General features: G+C 42.2%; 1 protein-coding gene across 4 annotated transcripts in view; it reads left to right on the plus strand.

Annotated features, from left to right (window-relative positions):
* Positions 1-15001, plus strand: part of ERG (ETS transcription factor ERG) — a 276764-nt gene that overhangs the window by 233102 nt on the left and 28661 nt on the right. For all 4 annotated transcript variants that reach the window (XM_060010298.1, XM_060010302.1, XM_060010300.1 and 1 more), the window contains one exon: positions 1304-1455. In XM_060010298.1, the coding sequence (XP_059866281.1) occupies positions 1304-1455 (152 nt within the window). The remainder of the gene's footprint in view (positions 1-1303; positions 1456-15001) is intronic.

Consider the following 15001-nt stretch of genomic DNA (forward strand, 5'->3'; position numbering starts at 1 on the left):
CTAAGAGTATGAAGAATCCTGTGTTGGGTAGCACTTGAGAGGAAATTTCTAGAAGTCCACCTTAGAAGACATAACCCAACCATCAAGATCCCTCAGAAAAAAACATTTTTCTGTTTCCTGGTTAAGCTGCATTTTCTGTTTGGAGTTTCCCCATTATGTATGATTTCACCATGTCCAATAACTTTCCAGTCTCACTTAAAAATTTATATTCCCCTTTTTTTCTTTTTTTAGAAAGGCAGGTTTGTCTTTGTCCAAGAGGCCATGGCTGTCTTAACGAACAACAGCCCTGTGAGCTGTTCCCCAAGGCCCAGCAGCTGACTCCTTTCTGCAGGCGCATAGCTGGTTCCCCCCCACCACCAATCCTAGTCCTACAGGGCTGCTGGGGTCCCCTGTCCTTCTCCCTCCTCTGATCTTCCTGCCTGCACCTGAGCCAGGAACACTGGGGGCCTTCAAACTCTGTGTCTAAAGATTGGCTGCAGGGATTTGAAATTGAGCACAAGGATTTCGTTCTGAGGTTGTGAAGAGGCGTGCACTCTAGGATAAACCTTGCTGAGGGTCGTCTCCCAGCATCTGTGTGCGTGGCCTGTTTACAGTCACACGGGGAGAACAAGCGCCAGTTCCCTGCTCCTTGCAAGTGTTTCCAGTCAGTTGTCATGGAAGGGGGTTTGACACGACAGTTTCAGAAGGAGCTGGCTGGAGAAATAGAAGGCAGGTGGCAGCTTTGCTTCCCACGTGCCTGCCCTCTGCTTCCACTGAGCAGGGGCACTGTCTTAGTCTGCTTGGGCTGCCATCACAAAATACCATGGACTGGGGCAGTGGGGGGCGGGTGCTTAAATAACAGTTCTGTAGACTGGAAGTCAAAGATCAAGTTGCTGGCAGGGTTGATGTCTGGAGACAGCTCTCTTCTTGGGTGGAGGATGGCCACCTTCTCACTGTAAACTCAGTGGCAAAGAGGAGAGAGACAGAGACAGAGAGAGGTATCTGGTCTCTTTGCCTTCTTATAAGGGCCACTAATCCCATCATAGGGACCTCACCCTCAGGACCTTGTGTAAACTTAATTATCTCCCCAAGGCCCCACCTCCAAATGCCATCACGTGGGGATTAAAGGTTCAAAATATAAATTTGGAAGAAACACAGCCATTCAGTTCATCACAGACACTGCATTTGTCTTTTCACAGTCTCCTCGCCCTTCCTCACACCCCTCCACCTTGCCCCTCCTTGCTTCTCTGGGTATCACGCGGAGACAGGGAGGAGGGCTCTGGGTTGCCACAATAATGGAAGGATGTGTCTTCTTCCCCTCCAGGAACTCCCCCGATGAATGCAGCATGGCCAAAGGAGGGAAGATGGTGGGTAGCACGGACACTGTCGGGATGAATTACAGCGGCTACATGGAGGAGAAGCATATGCCGCCCCCAAACATGACCACGAACGAGCGCCGAGTTATCGTCCCAGCAGGTCAGAGGCTCAGTCAGCGACCCACGCCTTCCTAGAACTTCATTCGGCTCTCTCTTCTTACCCTTGGCATTGGTCACCCTCCACTGCCTGGAGCAATGGTTGTAAATGGAAGCCAGCAGAAGTTGGTCCACCCACAGTGAAATGTTCACTGCTCTTTGTGTGTGTGTGTATGTGTGTGTGTGTGAAAGAGAGAGAGAGAGAGAGAGAGAGAGAATCCATGAAAAGTGACCTCTCTAAGGAAGAATTGGCTTTTCTCTGAGGTTATTTGGTGTTAAATAGCCTTCCTTTTATGAGGTGCTATTTATAATAGAAGGTAGGCTTTAAAAGTTTTTTTTATCTAGCAAAATTAACAGTTGGGAGCCCTATATTGTTTGATCTCAAACTCTGAAATTCCAGCTATCACTGACATATAACACAGACTCTGAGAGCCAGAAAAATTCTTTACCAGAAGTAGTTCTAAACCCAAGCCAAAACAATGGCTCTGGATTTGAGGAGAATGCCAGGAATTTATTTATTTAGCAAAACTAAAGGTAATAGGAAGGATGCCTTAAACCTCCTCAGAGGAAATACACTACATAAAACCAAAAATATCACCACAATAGCAACGGTGACAACTCAGTGGGTCCTGACTCTATATTAGGTATTTGGTGAGCGATGTGCAGACATAGAAAGTTTGGTGTCATGAAATCTTGGGAAATAGGTAGTGTCTTTGTCACAAGTGCCCTGATGAGGAAACTGAAGCTTGGAGAGGTCAGCCTGCAGTTAATAAGAGGCCGAGTTAGAGCTCAGGCCCTTCTGACTCCTTCGTTCTCTTCCTTTCGGGGGGGGGGAGGGGGGTTGGAATGAATCTCAGCCCCTTGCAGTAGCCCTGCCGGTTCCCTCCCATCACCCACTGCAGCCGCCTGGTCCCCCTCTTGTTCCACCTCAGGGGCTGAACTGGCTGTTGCCTCAGCCCAAAACCCCCTTGGTTCCAGGGAGTTCTGTCCTTCACTGGGGCTCTGTGCAAACATCTCTTCAGAAGCCTTTCCTGACCACTCCATCCAGAGTCGCCCCCTCCCCACTCAACCCAGTGACTCTCAACCCCCCACCTGCTTCATTTTCCTTTATTGCCTTTATTCCCATCTGTCACTATAGTGGACATTTATGTGAAAGCTCTCTTATTATCTCCTCCCTCAATAGAATGTAAGCCCCACAAAGGCCCTACCTCCATGGCCAGGTGCAGTACCTGGTGTATACTAGGTGCTCAATGAATATTAACTGAGGGAGGAATGGATGAAGGGGTGCCTAGCCACTGGGTAGTCCTGTCCGGGCTGCCCCTTGTTGCTGGAGTAATAAGAGGTGTGCATGGGTGAGGTTGGTGCAAACTTGATTCTCCCTTGCCGCAGAAGTCACCTCTATTCATCTCCATGAAGTGTGATGGCAGACGGGTTCAAATCCCCTCTGTGGCGTGATTCCCACCCCTGCCCCTCCTTCTGCATCAGGTCACATCCAGTGGACTTCTGTTCCCGTTGCTTTCCGAACAGGAGAGTTCAGAGTGCAGAGTCCTTGGCAAAACCTCTGACTTGGGTTCCTGGACTGGGTTTCTCTTCAGGGTTGTCACTGTGTGGCTTTGCAGCAAAATGATTTGATGCAGTTATAGGTACGAAAGGGATCATCCGTCCCTGATCTGGAAGCGCACGTTGTAAGACAGTGGAGAGTCTCAAGTGTGCCGTAGGAGAGGGACAAAGCTGGTTTTCGTGTTTCTTGAAAGACAGTTGGCATTTATGCAGAGGGCGTGTATTTGGTTTGATCATGGGAACTAAGCTGCATTCCTGAGACCCATTACTTGTTACTGAGACTTAGAACAGGAGGCATTTCCTGTTGAATGGGAAAAAATATGGAAGGGCAGATGTCCGAGATGCGCATCCGGGATGTGTGGTACCTAAAAAAGGCTTGAGAACAGACATGTGCCTGGAGAGGACTGGGAGGGCAGGGATGCTGTTGCCTCGGACACTGGCTGACGCTGAACGGGATGACAGAATCCCAGAGGATGTCCGTCCAAGCCCATCTCACCCTTTGCCTTCCTCCTTAAGAAAGTATTTTCTTCAGTTTACGCAAAACAAGGTCTTTTTAGTTCTCTAAGGTGAGAGAGTCAATCTGAGGAGAGACCCATGTTAAAGATGCTTATCTGGGTTCCCTGTAGAATCGCAGACCCAGGAGCTAAGCCTGGTGCCATTATATCCTTTTCACTGACGAGGTCCTATTTCTGTCCTGCCAGCAGTAGCCTTTGATGTCATCAATATCCTTTCCGGTAGGGCCAGACTCGCGGCTTCCTATGTGAAATAAACTGTTTAGAAAACAGGAGAGATATTTACATGGGAAAGAGGCAAAGAAGCAATTGAATCAAGTCAAAGCATCCACCATTTGTGATCTAGGTATAGGTAGTAGGTGCTCATTAAATGTCAGTCAGTTGGGTGGAAGCCTGGTTGCACAGATTGTCTCATATTAAGTGTCTGTGTAAAGGCTGGTTTCATCTCCTGAAGAAGGTCCTCTTTCAGCTGTTCCCTCCTTTGGTTGCTTCACGCCAATGCAGAGGCAGTTATTCAGTTAACAGGGTTTGTAAGAGAGCTCCTTGTGGCTGGTTTTGCAAGTTGTGAGCCTTTCAGTTATTGGTCAAGCCTCCCGTGTGTGTGTTCATACACAGACACACAGATGAACACACACACACACAGCTGCGTTGCACCATCCAGAAAATTCCCCAGCGTAGAGACGGCAGGACGTGGGGACCACTCTGTCAGCTGCTGCCTCTGTACCTTAGGCCCCAGCTCTGGGATCCAGGCACCTCACTTGGGCACATTTTGGGTGTAGAGAACTCCGTATACTTAGGTAGAATTCTCCAAACCTGGTTCTGACTGGTTCATATAGTTCCTACTACTTAAACACATTGATTGGCACTCATAAGTGCAAATCAAAAAGATAACCAACCCCCCCCCCAAAAAAAACCCATTATTTACTCTGAAGCACTTGCACCATCGATCACCTACATACTGACATTCATGTCCTAGACCTAAAAATGGTCCTGATACACACTGGCCCGAAGGTGGGTGTGTTAGTGAGAAGAAACAGCAGAACTTGGGGTATTGTCTGTGTTCAGATTGGGCTCTTGTACCTGAATTCCTCACTTCTCAAAGTTCCTGGTTTTGAGACTCACTGTCTTTAACTCAAGAGCTTTAAAGAAACTCATAAAATAACCCTAATGAATACATGTATACCTTCATTGGATATATTTACACTCTCTCCTTGTTTCAAAATGGATTTAAGAAAGCTCACACAAATATAAATAAAGGAACAAGACAGAATCCATATTCAGAGTAAACGGATAGAGAACAGGGGCTAAAGTAAGAACGTAACAGACGGTGAAACCAGGAGGGGGTTTGTATGTTTGTGTATATATGTATATATTTTTAACGCAAACTTTTAGATCCTGCACAGTTGCAGAAAGCGGGTGTTATTTGGGTCCAAGGTGTCAGCAGGCTGTGTGAAGATGCTTCCATCAATACATGCCTCAGTGTCCCTAGAATAAAAAGAAAACAAATGTGGGAAAGTGGCCCAGCTATTAATTCTGAGTCTAGGGAAAAATGGGTTCCTGGGTTTATTGTAGGAGGGTAACAGGGACGTCACAAGAAAAATAGTCAGTAGAGCTGCCAGACATTCTGGGAAACCCTGGCTTACACCTGTCTTCCTGGCAAGGTTGGTGATTGTGCCCCTCCCCCTCAAAGTGTAGTGGTTAGACAGTACATCACACCTGTTCTTCCTTTCTTTCTCTCTCTTCCTCCCTTCCTTTTTTCCTTCCTTCCTTCTTTCCTCCCTCTCTTTCTTTCTTTCTTTCTTTCTTTCTCTTTCATCATCTATTCTTTCTATCATCTGTATATCTATCATTTATCTATATCTATCTATCATTTATCTGTCTGTCTCTATCATTTATATCTATGTATCATACCTGTCTGTCTATCTATCTATCTATTTGGCGTGAATACCTGTATATCTGGGTCTACATCTCAGGGGGTTGGGCTGTTTCTCATGTTCACAGTTGTAGATCAAAGTATCATTCGGTGAAATCAGTCTTAATAAGAGGGGCCCTGACATGGGACCCAGTTAAATGGCTCTTTGCTGGCTCAGCTTAATTTGGAGGCTGACTGGGAAATGTTTCTCCCAAGTGTGACCGGAACCACTTGCATCAGGGTTCCCTGGGAGACTTATGATTTTAAAATGCCCATCTCTAAATTTTATGAATCCTGGCGTGGGGTTGAGGATTTTACATAGTTAACACGTTCCTGTGTGATTTTCATAAATTATAAGGTTTGAGGTGCTCTAAGCTAGATAGAAGACACTAAATCAATTTTGCTTTCATACACCTTCATTGTTTGAAATAAAGGCATCATTTAGAAAAGGAAGTTGGCAAAAGAAAGAATTGTCCTAAAGCTTTTCCCTTCAGGTGTGTTTTGGGGGCTGTCATCGGCTGGCACAATAAATTCTGTAAAGGTCCTGTATCAGGGCACTCAAAGGGAAATACAGGGCCATTGAAGGCACAAAACACAGTGTGAGAGCTGAGGAAGAAGCCCCGCAGCTCCATTCATTGGTGGCAGCGCTGAGCTCCATTCAGACAGATCAGGTCAAGCGCAATACTCAGCCTTATACATTTTGCTGTGCTCCCATCAACAGCTGAGACAACTCGGGGACAACCTGGGAATCTGACTTCCAGGTGGTATTTCCAGTTCTTCTTCACCAAGGCTGTGAACACAGATCGATTTTTAGAAAGAATGGGTCCCCATTGTACAATGGAACTAATATGTTCTAGAGAACGTAAGTTTTGTGATGTCTGATGAAGCCTCTGCAGCCTCTGATGCTGTCCCTCCGTGTGCCGGGTGGCCTCCGGCAGTCACTGTTATTTTTTTGGCCTTGACAATATGCTCAGCGATGTGCTAACTGAGAGAGCTGGCAAAGAGTAAGGCACGGTCTTCATCCACTTTTCTTCAGAGTTGCAGAACGCTGACCAAAATGCAACAGAACCTCTGGTTTCAGCAGCTTACATCATTTTGAGAAGATTTTTCTTTTTCTTTATTTTTATTCCCTAAAATGGGTGCTAAGGCATGGGGCTTTTCAGACATTTCTTTTTTTTTTTTTTTTTTTTTTGCGGTATACGGGCCTCTCACTGATGTGGCCTCTCCTGTTGCGGAGCACAGGCTCCGGACGCGCAGGCTCAGCGGCCATGGCTCATGGGCCCAGCCGCTCCGTGGTATGTGGGATCTTCCCGGACCGGGGCACGAACCCGTGTCCCCTGCATCGGCAGGCAGACTCTCAACCACTGCGCCACCAGGGAAGCCCAAACACTTCTATTTTTATTTTCTAAATATCCACTTTGAGCACAAATGCTCTTGGGAGTCAGAAGTCTCAGAGACAAAAAGTTGCCACGTTCATCTTTTAACTAGCTCCTTGTCTGCATTCATTCATTCATCCATTCATTCATTCATCCATCCATCCATCCATTCATTCATTCATTTACTGAGCACTTAGAATATTCTAGTCACCAAGGATAAAAGCTCTTATGTGATTTAAAACCCCCTGTTCCTGGCCCCCAAACACACATGGCTAGAACTTCTTGTATTGTGTCTTCCTCAGGCCCTCCCTGCTGGGTAACTTCTACTCAATGCGTGAGGTATTTACTGGGTACTTGCTACTCTCACACCAGTCACAGAGGAAATGACCAAAGCCTGTGAGAAGCAGATAAGACCCAGCCACATGAAGTTAAGTAATTCGTGACAGCAGAGAGTATGATTAAGAGCTCAAATGAGTGATTCAGACATGTTTCAAAATAGCTGAGGAACAAGATGACTGTAAACATGACTAGTAAAGAAAAGCTTCCTTTGTTCCCTGATGACAAGATTTCTAAATCCCTTTGCAGCCTCCACCCTGTCCTGCCCTCCAGTCACATCATTCTACTCCTGTGCTGCGTTGTCACAAGTGTCCTCGCCCATGCTGTTCCCGCTGATGGAATGCCCTTCCTCTCTCTGCTAACAAATCCTTCTCACTTTTCAAGGCATCTTTGAAATCCACCTTGTCTAGGAAGCCATCCTTGATCTGCTGGCACCTTCATTGCTTCTCTGCCAACGTCTTACCAATTCTTTCATTGCCACACTTTATTTGGTTTTATACTATATTCTATAATGCATCTGTATACTGGACATAGCATTTAATTCCATGAAGGATTTGAGATGCCTTGTGAACTAAACTACTGATAATCATGTGAACCAAGCTACTGATCAGTTAGAAACTGATGTTTGTTTGTATGAGATCAGTACTAAGGCAATTACAAATATTAATGGAAAACCAAGGTCACATGAAGGAGGAATGCAGCCATTTTGGCCACAAGCTTGGCCAATATGCTGTAGCTAAGCTTCCAGTATGGCTCTGAGCTTCCTGGTGGCCAGTGTAAAAAGAGCCATTTGGGGAATTAATGCCTGTTTTCAAAAAAGTTTCACAGGGAAGGCAATGTTTTTATTGGTGCAGAATCCTAAAAGCAGGATCCCTGGGCTTAATGTTCGGGCTTCACTGAGGCTACAGTCGTGACCACCATCCTGCCTCAGTGGCAGTACCACGTAGTGCCAGCCTGCTTCTTGTGACATCCTCCACAGACAGAGTGACTTACATTAGCAAACAGCTCAGTGCAGACAGAGAGCGTACGCCCAGTGTGAGTCTGCTGGTCTGGTTTCTTAGAAAGGCAGGATTTTGAGTTTTCAGAGTGGCAGAAGTCTCTCATGACCTGCACACGGTCCTTTCTACATAGGACATCTCCAAGCTGGGCTTGAAAGCAGACGAATAAGAAGCAATAGAAGAATACACTCTCCAACCAAGCCCAGATGACCAACATATTACTACGATTTAATCTTATTAGACTTAGTTATTTATAAGCCTGTCTGTTCTATTAGATTGTGAGCATCCTGAGTTGGTGATTTTGTCTTTTGCATATTCTTCACCACCAGCCAAAGCAGCAAGCTCATGGCCTGTGTGCAGAAGTCAGTAAACATGCATTTATTTGAGTGAATGGGAATCCGGCTTTAGTTAGTGGGAACCACAGAATCACAGGAGACGGATGTACAAGATTCTTGGTGATCTTCGTTCAGCTTTGTATTAGGCAGGGTTCTCCAAAGAAGCAGAACCAATCTTTCTCTCTCTCTGTCCCCCTCTCCCTGTCTGTGCTTTACTCAGTCTCACAATTCAGACGCTGGTATCTTCTGGAAACACCCTCACGGACACACCCAGAAATAATGTTTAACTAAATATCTAGGCATCCCGTGATCTAGTCAAGTGGAAACATACAATTAACTATCATAAAACTCTTAAACATGACAAAATCGAGCCCTAGGGAGATGAAACAACTTTCCCGAGGACACACGCGGAGATGGGTGAGACCAGAGCCAGTTCCCAGGCCTGTGCTCATTTATACTTAAAGAACTTCTTGGTAAAGCTACACATTTCTTTTTTTTTTTTTTAATGGAAGTATAGTTGATTTACAATATTGTGTTAGTTTCAGGTGTATAACACAGTGATTCAGTATTTTTGAAGATTATACTCCATGATAGGTTATTATAAGATAATGGGTATTATTCCCTGTGCTATACAGTCTATCCTTGTTGCTTATCTGTTTTATACATAAAAGTTTGTCTCTGTTAATCCCACACCCCTAATTTGTACCCCTCCTTCCCTTTCCCCTTTGGTAACCACACATTTGTTTTCTATAAACTATACATTTCTTTATTTTACTTATTTTACTTTGTCATGCCTCTAAACACTTCCAAAGATCTCTCCCATTATGTCTGCATTATGGAATGTGTTTCTATAAGCTTCTGGTTACAATTTTTTATGCTAAGTCAAGCAACTAAACAACCAGACCAACTAAAACTTAAATCCTAAAGTCAAAACTAATTATATTTTTAAACTGTGAGCTGAATTGAGGAAACTGCCATTGGGTTATACGTGTGACTGAAATGATAAAGACAGAAATAGCAACAGTCACCCTCTGTTGAGTGCACACTGTTGTCAGGCAGTTGGCCATGTTCTTTATTAAAAAGGGATTATCTCACTTAAATCCCACAACTATCCTATGGTCTAGGGACTATTTATTATTCTCACTTTACAGATAAAGAAACTAAAACTAGGGAAAATAAGATAGTAGCCCAAGATGTCCTAGCCAATGATGTGGAGAGCCAGAATTCTAACCCAGTTCTGTCTGAATCCATAGTCTGAGCTCTTATTCCTATCCTACATGATCAGAAATGTCCAGGAAGAACACAAGGTAATAGAATGGTGGAATAAATTTGTTAAATTGTTGTAGATTCTGAAATGGCCTTTTCAAAGGAGATGTAAGTATTAAGTCAAGAGATAAAGGAGATTTTCAAGATCGTCTGTTGCTCAGCCCGTAACCTTTACATTTCCATGATGATAATGATTTCTCTGTTTTTCCTGTAAACCAAGAAAAGAATCGCATTGAAAATAGCTTTGATTTGGCAAGAATGGCTGGGTGGATGTTAGTAAATGTAAAAAAAAAAACTAAGATAGATGATTCTGGTTTGGTTCATCCTGTACTTAAGATGTCCATGTGATACCCACAAGGCAGTTCAGTGGGCCCATGTAGAGCTAGGGTTAAAATTCTTTATCATGGGGTCACTGCACATGAGTTCTAAACTATGCCATTTTCTAGCTCTGGGAAGTCATTTAATCTTGCTGATCCTTAGTTTTTTTGCCACTACAATAAGGATGATAGTAATGCCTACCTCATATGGTGCTGTATGGATTAAATAAGACCTATGTGTGAAGTGCATCAACAGTGCTTGGGCTATAGTGATACCTCCAAAAATTGCAGCTCTTCTCTTCATATTTGGTCAGGCGTTTGGGAGAAAGCGCTAGGCTCAAGGGATAAGCGTGTATTACGGGTTGAATTGTTCCCCCACAAAAAAATATGTCGACGTCCTAATTTCTGGTGCCTTGGAATGTGACCTGATTTGGAAATAGAGTATTTTCAGATTTGATCAAGTCAAGATGAGGTCACAAGGGTGGGCCTAATAAAACGACTGGTGTCCTTATCAAAAGGGGACATTTGGACCCAGACATACATGGAGAGAAGATGATGTGAAGACACAGGGAGAAGGCCATGTAAAGATGGAGGCAGAGATTGGAAGGATGCAGCTGCAAGCTAAGGAACGCTGAGGATTGCCAGCCACCACCAGAATATGGAAGAGGAAAGGAAGAATTTTATCCAGAGTCCCAGAGGGAGCACAGCCCTCCTGACAGCTTGATTTCAGACTTCTAGCCTCCAGGACTATGAGGGACCACGTTCCTGTTGTTTTAAGCCACTTAGTATGTGGTCCTCTGTTAATGGCATCCCTTGGAAACCAATACAGCGTGTGTGTTGTAGTTGGAACGTGAGAGCCTAGACGCCCAGGGATATCTATGAAGTGAGGAGAATGGAGGACCGAGGACAAAACTCCAGGGACACCAACGTTTAAAGAGGGGCAAAGAAAGAAAACCCAAGCAGGGAGAGACTTTGAAATGGAACAAGTCACTCTATTTCTAAAACATGATGGGCATAAGCAGCATTGTCACGGAATAACTAAGGGGAGGTAATGGGGGAACAAATAAAGAAAACCAAAATCCCCAAACTAGATAATCCACTCAAGAGGAGTTAAGAATGTCTCCATCCACTGAAATATTTTGGCATGTCAGAGTTTCAAAGGGATCTTTAGAGCCCAACAAAAATAGTGTAGTCATGTATGTTTTGAATAAAATACATAATGGAATTGTTGATTCTCAGAGAGTTTAAAGTAGGCACATTTTTTTTTACAGTTTTTATGCTGTAGGGTATTGAGCAATTCATATGTACAATTAACTTTTGACAGTTGATTAATTAATAAATGAATGAAGTGGAGCATAGTGTGAGCTAGGTTGACAGCTGCATTGAAAATGGAAAAGTTTTAAAGTAAATGGGTAAAAAATATGCAGAGAAGACTCTTGGTTCTAGTAAAATATTGAACTTAAAAGGATCTCTTGTGGAGCACCTGGAAATTATGCATAGAATCCAACGTCCTTTTAAATGCATAGCTGAACTGAGAAGAAAGTCAGTGAATTTCTTAGGGACTAAAAAAAAGGGGGGAACTGAAAACAGGGCAGCCCATTCTCATGTTGTCACCTGGTTGCCTTAGGTGGCGTGAATGGGGGTCGGGTTCCAATGTCTATAATACAGAGATTTAGGTTTTAAAGGTCAATTAGGGGCAGGAAATGAGATCTTGGTCTTGCACAAAGCAGGAGTTGGCATGATCCCTCCCCTTACCCTATACACACATGCACACAACTGTGTGGTCCAACAATCCTGAGTCAGAAATTAACCATTGAAAAGTAGTTATGAGCTAGTGATAACCTTGGGCACCTGGAGGAAGTAAGTACAAAATCTTCCTGGAGAAGCTTGCCTTCAATCCAGGCTTTACAGAATTCCTACAAAGACCCACAGAAAATGATTCTGCAACCCCAAGTTTTGAAAACAGGAAGAAACAATCTACCAAGACCAAGATTCAGCAGAAACAACAGATTAAACCCTCAAGAATATTAGATAATTGAAGTATGATAGAGAATATAAAGTGAATAGATTTAAAAGTGACTAGATACATAAAAGAAGGAACCAAAAAAGAGAGGAAGCAGATATTATGGAAAAGAATAGATAATCTTAAGGAAGAAACAATAGAATTCCTAGAAACACAAAACAGTTTTCAAAATTCAGTGTCAAAAAATACCAAAAACAAACAAAAAAAAATACCAAAAACTCAGTAGATGGATTAAGCAGTTGATCTGAAAAAATCAAAGAGTGAATTAGAGAAGGGAGACTTGAGATTGTTTTCAGAGTGCAGCACGTGACAAAGGGGTAGAAAATGAGAAAAAAAGTCAACAGTTGGGAAGGACTCATAGTAATGTCTTATGTAGATCTAATAGAAGTTCCAGCAAGAGAAAATAAAGAGAACGGAAGAGATGAAATATTGGAAGAGATAGAAGCTAAGACTTTCCCAAAATTGGTGGACAACACCATTCTCCAAATACAGGAAACACCAGTCAGAGAAGGATAAATAAGACTTCATCTTCTCTAATTACATTATGGTAAGACTGAAGAACACCAAAGACAAAGTACTTTAGAGCCAGCACTAAAGAAAAAAGACAGACTATCTGAAGATAATGACAGTTATGAGGACAGCAGACTTCTCAACAACAAAACAGGGCACAGAGGGGCAGTAGAAGGAAATCTCCAGTGACCTGGGAGAAACTGACAAAACTCTAGTTACCTTCTGGGCTCTTAACCTTTCTTTTTTTACCTTTTACAGACTCTAATAAGGTGGAATAAAAATACTGGCCAACATTATCTTATAAGGAGGAATGACTAGTGTTGAGGGTTCCTAAATTCCTTCCATTCTTTGGGAGCAGGACATTTGGTGATTAACTTTAGATTTTGTTTAAAGATTAACAAGTAGAGAAACAAAAAAGGAACAAAGAAAAATAGATCAATCCAATCAGGTATTTGGAAAGGAGAAATAAAGAACAGCCATAGCAATAATAGAAAGCGTAAAGTGGTAGAAATCAGATCTATCAGTAACAATAAATGTAAGTAGACCAAACTTGCCATTAAAGACAGAAAGTGATGAATTTTTAATAATTTTTAATAATTTAAATATATTATTAAAATATTATTATTTTTAAATTATTAAAAATAATAATTTTTAATAATTTTTTAAAAAATTATTCTAAAGTTAGTTATGTATATACTATTTACACAAACATCTAACACAGAGAAGGAATGGCAGCAAATAGATGGGATAAGATATAGTAGTTAAATTTCAGTCAAAATAAAGCTGACGAGAATGGAAACAGAAAGCAGAAAACATTACTGGAGAAAGTTGAGGGTTATCACATAATAAAAACAGTTTACATTTATGAAGAATATATAACAGTGATAAAGTTGTATATACCTAATAGCATAGCCTCAAAATACATAAAGAACTGTACAGAGAAATAGACAAATCCACCTTAGTGAGAGATTTAAATTTGCCTTTCTCAGTCTTTGATAGATCAATGACATGAAAATTATATATGCCTTACTAATTTTGATCTAGTGGTTATTCATAGAAACCTGCACTCAACAATTAGAAGATAAGCCTTCTTTTTAAGCATGGTCAATTTGCAGAAATTGGCCACCAGAGGAGTAACAACCAGTATTCAAAAACTCAGTATCTTAAACCTCCTTCACTGGCCAAAGTGTCATAAAATTAGAAATCAGTAATTATCAAAACAATAACTGAGCCCCATTCATAGTATGGAGATGAAAAGGTTCAGAAGTAGCCTTGACGTAGGCTCTTTACTTGAGCTCAAATTTCAGTTTCTTGTGGAGTGAAGCTCAAATGTGAGCTAGTTCTCTTTATTAAGCTTCCTTATAAATGTAAAGTCTGTTCCAATGAGGAGGCAACATGCTAAATCTTATTTTTGCAGGCTTCTGAGTGTGTGGGACAGCAGACTGGCAGGCTCACCAAGGTCTGGTTTTATAAACAAAGACCTCATAGGATTTTGATATGATTCAGAAGTACATTTTATTTTTGTTGGTATTTTTTCATTACCAAGGGTGATTTTTCTTTCTGGAAGCCAATATTTTACATTGATATTGTTCAAGAAAAATGACACTCAGAGCTTATATTATCACCAATTTGGTTCTTGCTTAATCTTGCTTTTATTCATTCCTCTGGGGTGGGGTTGGGGGTCTCTGAAACAGGATGTTTGCCTACATGAGGTATTTTGTTTCAAGAAGGCACAGTATGTCTTCAGCAATGCAATATCCTTTTGCTTAATTTAAATATCTACTTAATATTTTCCTGGCAGCAGTGGAACTCTACTAGGGCAGAATCCAGTTTCAGGGAAATGTAAAAAAAATGTTCAACCCTAATCCCACCCACTGCTTGTCCCTCCTCCCCCTGCTTCCCCACCCAAACCTTAAACGGTGCAACTCTGCTTTGCTTTTATTTATTGTTTTAATCCCAGTTTACTGAAATAGCATTTGTAAAACTTTTGGATATTAACCATGTAATCTAAGGTACAAATAAGAAACTGCAGAGAGAGAGATGGCTTCCTGTTTCTTTTACCCTGTACCATGGGGGTTTACCATTTTGATGTCCACAAAATGTGGAGTGATGACACAGATGTTTTCAAAACAATTGGACTGGAGGGCTGAAAACAAAACAACTTATCTGTAGTGGCTCTTGGTTCATCTCACAGAAGCACCTCCGAAAACTTCTTAAAATAAAGTGATAAATCAGACTTTTGTGTTTAGAGGAAGAGGCTGACCCTGTGATAATAGATTGTTTATTTCATTTTAGCAGAGTTTGCAATGCAAAATCCAGTGCGTGGTTGCATTATTGCTCTGTAATGTGTTATTGTTGGCAAAGTGCTTTCACATACGTTATCTCATTTACTTTTCTCTTCCCCT

The sequence above is a fragment of the Delphinus delphis genome, chromosome 4 (assembly GCF_949987515.2).
Source record: "Delphinus delphis chromosome 4, mDelDel1.2, whole genome shotgun sequence".
NCBI classification, from domain to species: Eukaryota; Metazoa; Chordata; class Mammalia; order Artiodactyla; family Delphinidae; genus Delphinus; species Delphinus delphis.